This window comes from Pyrgilauda ruficollis, unplaced genomic scaffold, assembly GCF_017590135.1.
Source record: "Pyrgilauda ruficollis isolate IOZ18807 unplaced genomic scaffold, ASM1759013v1 scaffold2, whole genome shotgun sequence".
Lineage (NCBI taxonomy): Eukaryota > Metazoa > Chordata > Aves > Passeriformes > Passeridae > Pyrgilauda > Pyrgilauda ruficollis.
In genome coordinates, this window is record NW_024519206.1 from 5,544,583 (window position 1) to 5,549,427 (window position 4,845).

At 43.1% G+C, this 4,845-nt stretch overlaps 1 protein-coding gene across 1 annotated transcript; it reads right to left on the reverse strand.

Moving 5' to 3' along the window:
- Positions 1 to 437: 437 nt before the first annotated feature.
- Positions 438 to 4,518, reverse strand: NDUFA4 (NDUFA4 mitochondrial complex associated). The gene is made up of 4 exons (XM_041466409.1): positions 4,187 to 4,518; positions 3,511 to 3,599; positions 3,117 to 3,177; positions 438 to 658 (listed from the first exon to the last, which is right to left on the reverse strand). The coding sequence occupies exons 1-4, from the start codon at positions 4,229 to 4,231 to the stop codon at positions 602 to 604; spliced, it is 252 nt and encodes an 83-aa protein (XP_041322343.1). The 5' UTR covers positions 4,232 to 4,518; the 3' UTR covers positions 438 to 601.
- Positions 4,519 to 4,845: the final 327 nt, after the last annotated feature.

Genomic DNA, 4,845 nt, shown 5'->3' on the forward strand with positions numbered 1-4,845 from the left:
AAAAAAAAAAAAACCTGCTTAACTTGAAGAGAAAAAAGAAAGAAAAGAAACAAAACCTTTTGGAGAGCTCAGTCTGTTTTTCTCCTTCCCTCCAGCAACATATGGCAACATCTGCTCCCTCCCTGATGGATAATGACTTGTTGGCATTGACTTTTCTGCAATCAAAACTTCTTAAAGTGGCAAGTAGATAAATTCAGGTATATTAAAAAATATATATGCATACATATAAATACATGCTTTCAAGTTCTTGAAGTTTGGTATAACTGCACGAGCATGCAGCTATTTTTCTGAGATCAACACACTGAGCATAAGGCCCATCACAACAACTTTGCTTTCTTGTTGAGGAAACATGAATTGGCTTTTGCTTATTGACAAACCATACAGAAGAAACTGTTAACAGGAGGATATTGTCATTTTGCAAAATGAAAGAGCAGACATTTCAAGTTTTAAACATTTATTAAGCCTCGTCAAAACAGTTTCAAACACATGACCTGGTGCTGTGTGAGGCAAATTTAATTATTTCCTGGATGATTAAGCATGACAATTGTGCGAACAGCTTCCGGAAGACCTTTCTGTGCAGCTTATGGACATCATTGTGTTTTTAGAAGTCAGGACGGTCCTTTTTGAGTCTACTGTAGTCCATATTAATCGAGAACAACTAGGAAAGAGAAGGGAAAGAATATTAATTAAGAAGCTTGACTACACATTTTCCCTGGTATTTACTAAAAATATGTATCATTGAACTTACATCAGGAAACTGAAATAATATTTTGAGTCTGTGAACTGGGCACTAATAAATAAATAACGTTTGATAAACAGTAACTTTTTAATATTAATTCTATAGCCAGTATTAGAAGTTCTGCGTTTAAAATGAGTGGTCATGTCTTCCACTAGAGAAAACCAACAGTGTCTCTTCTTAATCCCCAGAATTAGAAGTCCATTCAGAGGAACTTTTTACAGTACTGATGAGTTTATCCATTTTGCTCAAAATCTATGGCTCCTGTATACTGAAGGCAAAAGCCAGTTTTCCACGTGGCACAAAGCACAGTGTCTGTGAACACGCAGTGGCACAAAGGAACATTTGCAGCAGTGCTACAAAAGCAAAGTTTGGTTTAGGTAGCTGCATCTAGAACTGCAAATGGTGACAAGGAGGAATTAAAGTCAGAACAGATCCTCTCACACATTCAGTTTATACTATTATAACTGAATCCCGTTATAAGCAATCCAGAACAACCCAAGAAGTGATGGAGGACAATGAGTTTAGAGACTAACTGTGTATTTTGGCATCCCAGCCTGACTTGACAGCAAGCATGTGATAGTACAGTTTTTCTTAAAAAAACTAAAAAGATGAAAAGCACATAACTATCCGTTTAATTATTTTTAGTTACACCTAATTTTAATTTTTTAAAAATTTTCTTAAAGAAAACACAACAGCCTACAGCATATTCAAATTACAGGTTTCTCTGCAACTCCTACAGTAATGCTCAGGTCATCAACTCTTTTCTTTGGAAAAAGACTGAGGAAGTTAATATGACAAAGAGAAGTTTACAATAGAAAAAAAAATCCCATCAGAAGTTAAGACTTGTGTAGCAAGAACTTTTTACTAAAGAGTCATCCTCAAATTAGAATATATGTCCTTTTTATTTCCCACAAGGCAGATTTGGAAATGTTCCCAGTGATTCTCACACCCAAATATGGCAAACCCTGAAGCTGTGTTTGCACGTTCAGGCGGAAGGGGAATGCTACACAAGTCATGCACTCTTTAAAAGAATGTGTGCTGTGTACTACGCAAGATTTGCTGACTTTAGATACTTACAAACCAGCAACATTCCAGAACTGGCAATGAAAACAAAGAATGAAATTTTCTTCTTGGACTTTTAAGGGAACTGCAAGCTGTCTTATTTTGGAAGTGGGGGATTTTTCTACTTATTTAGTATATGGTACCAAACAAGAAACTACCTTAGAAAACACAGTAGGTTTGCTTTTTTTGAAGCTTGAAAATAATCTTAAAATATTCTTAACAGCAATCTACTAACATAGCACTTCTGTAAACCATGATTAAAACATGATTCATGTCCAGAGAAGGCCAATGAAGCTGGTGAAGGGTACAGAGAGTAAGTCCTATGAGGAATGTCTCAGAGAGCTCCTGTTGTTCAGCCTGGAGAACAGGAAGCTCAGGGGAGGCTGTCACTCTCTACATCTCTGTGAAAAGAGGATGTAGCCAGGTAGGGGTTGGCCTCTTCCAGGCAACCAGCAACAGGACAAGAGAACACAACCTCAAGCTGCATCAGTGGAAGTTCTTGTTGGACCGTTGGACCTTAGGAAGAATTTCTTCCTGGGAAGGATTGTCATACATTGAAACAGATTGCCCTGAGTGGGGGTGGAATCACCATCTCTGGAAGTGTGGAAGAAATGACTAAACATGGCACTTAGTGCTATGGTCTGGTTGACAACATGGTGTTCAGTCAAAGGTTGCACTCATTAATCCTGGAGGTCTTTTCCAACATAAATGAGCCTACGATTTTAGGATGCCGGTAAACTACCAAATGTTTTAGACATCTTTGCATGCTGCCTCATTAGTCCAATGAAATTAGTTGAATATGAGCTAAGGAACATTTCTATTGCATCCAGTTACTTACTGGATATTAACTTTGTTAACACTGTTTTGTTTTCAAAAAATCAACCGCAGACCTGAACTCAGGGTTACGTTAAACACTGACATTTTCCTGCAGTGCTTCTCATGAGTAAAGACCAAGAGCTTAGAGCTTAGAAAAGTCTAGTTCAGATCTTCTGGGGTTTTGTCCTTCTCCCTGTAGTTCATTTCTGAGTATTATGAGGCAGTAAAATTCTTCCTTTCACTTATAGTTGCTCTTTTCCTTACAGTGCAATAAATATGACTGCTTTCATACAGACTCCTTTCACCCCATTATCAACCACCATTAGGAGAGTTTTAAACCTCAAACTCAGCCATCTCTGCTCAGAGTTCTAGAGAAAAACAAATACTGCACAAAAGGAATACATCACTCATCAAACTACTTTCCCATATAATCAAACATCCTATAGCAGTAGGCTACACCTCTAATATGCTTCCTGAAAATCTGTAGTTCTCATTTTACCTTGTACTGGTCATTGGGAGCCATTTTGTTCCAAGGTTCTGGGTTATTTTTCTTGTCCCAGCTATTGAGAGAAATGCAAGATGTGAGAGAATATTAACACTGTCTTCAAAATTAAAAAAAAAAAAAAAAAGTACTGTGGTTATTATGTCATCGAGTCACCCATCCAAGCAAGTTTCCACAGAAAAAGGCACTGTCCTTTGTCAGCAGTCTCTAAATACCATGGTAAACAAAACCAAAGAGATCTCCAAATCAAGGAAAGCCGCACACAACTAATGTCAGGTGATACTGGATAATGGACCAAGACATTAAGGCATCCAGAAAAATAAAAAACCAAGGCAGTGGAGTGTAACATATGCAGCACGAGGACTGGCACTAGGTATTACTGAATACATACCTGACATCAGGGTTGAACATGGCCAAACGCATGAGATACAGGCTTGCACCAACACCTCCAGATCCAATGATCACAAACAGAGGGATCAACTACAATAATAAAACAAAAAATTTAAGTATCATCCCGCAATATAGCAAAATGGTACTGATACACAGCACTCCTGACATCAGCTATAGTAGGCCAAAGAACAATCTTACATACTTTACAAACGCATGAACCTCTAAGTCCCCTGTTTGCAGGATACCGCTGGGGTCATTGAGGAACTAGCTATGAAGAGGCAGGTATGAAAAAAAAAAACAGTCCTACATCCAAAGAAACCAAAACCAAACCAAGAATTCTGTTACGTCGCGTTTCTGCGACAGACAACCGTCCCTTCACTGCCGAAACGGGCCCCACCGTCTGTACTCGGAAACAAAACCAGAAACATGAGAGGGCCAGAGTGGGGGCAAATTGCTGGGTAACAAGAACGGAAGGGCTTGCAGCACAAGCAAGGCCGCAGAAACCGGAGGAATAAAGGGACCTGGCCGTATCTGCTCGACCATCTCCGAGCGGTCCGGGGGTTCGGTATGCACACGAATGCCAAGGGACGGATGGGCGAAGAGGACGCGGCCGGGGACACCGAGCGACAACAGAGAAGGGCGGGCGCGGGGCCGGGCACTCGGGCTCAGGTACTCACGGCCGGGTGCTTCTTGGCGTGGGTGAGGACGGTGCGCAGCACCATGGCGGCGGTGCCGGGGTGGTGGTGGTTTGGTGGCGGCGGGTGCGGGCGAAGATCTCGCTCTCTGCAGGCTCCGCAGCGCTGCCTCCCCCTTCAGCCGCCGAGCCCCAATGTCACCGAGGTCCCCGACGCGGCAGGTGCCGCCGCCGCAGCCCGGATGTAGCAGCTCTGGCGTTCGCCTGCTCGCCCTCCGCCGACTCGCGCCGGTTGCCGCCCCGTCGCGCCGCCCCGCGCCGGCCCCGCCACGCGCCCCGGCCTGCGTGACCCCCGCGTTAGCGCGGCCCCGTCTCGCCGGCTCCAACCTCCCTGCCCGGGCAGGATCATCCTAGAGCACATGGCACAAGATTGCATCTCGACGGTTCTGGAATGTCTCTCGTAAAAGAGACTCCACAGCCGTTGTGGACAGTCTGTTCCAGTGTGTGGTTAGCTGCACATAAAGAAGTTTTTTCTCGTATTCAGGTGGAACTTCCTGTGTATCAGTTTCTTCCCGTTGCTTTACATCCCATTGCTTGGCACTACCAAGGAGGGCCTGGCTCCATCCTCTTGATATTCCCTATAGATAGCAAGTTCCCTTCCACTCATTCCATTTTGAGGGTGAAGAGGCCCAGCTGTCCCAC

Coding starts and splice junctions, on each gene's coding strand:
- NDUFA4 (XM_041466409.1), bottom strand. CDS start 4,231: ATGGTGCTGCGCACCGTCCTCACCCACGCCAAGAAGCACCCGGCC. Junction 3,600..4,186: donor ACGCCAAGAAGCACCCGGCC/GTGAGTACCTGA, acceptor TTATTATTGTAG/TTGATCCCTCTGTTTGTGAT. Junction 3,178..3,510: donor ATGTTCAACCCTGATGTCAG/GTATGTATTCAG, acceptor TTCTCTCAATAG/CTGGGACAAGAAAAATAACC.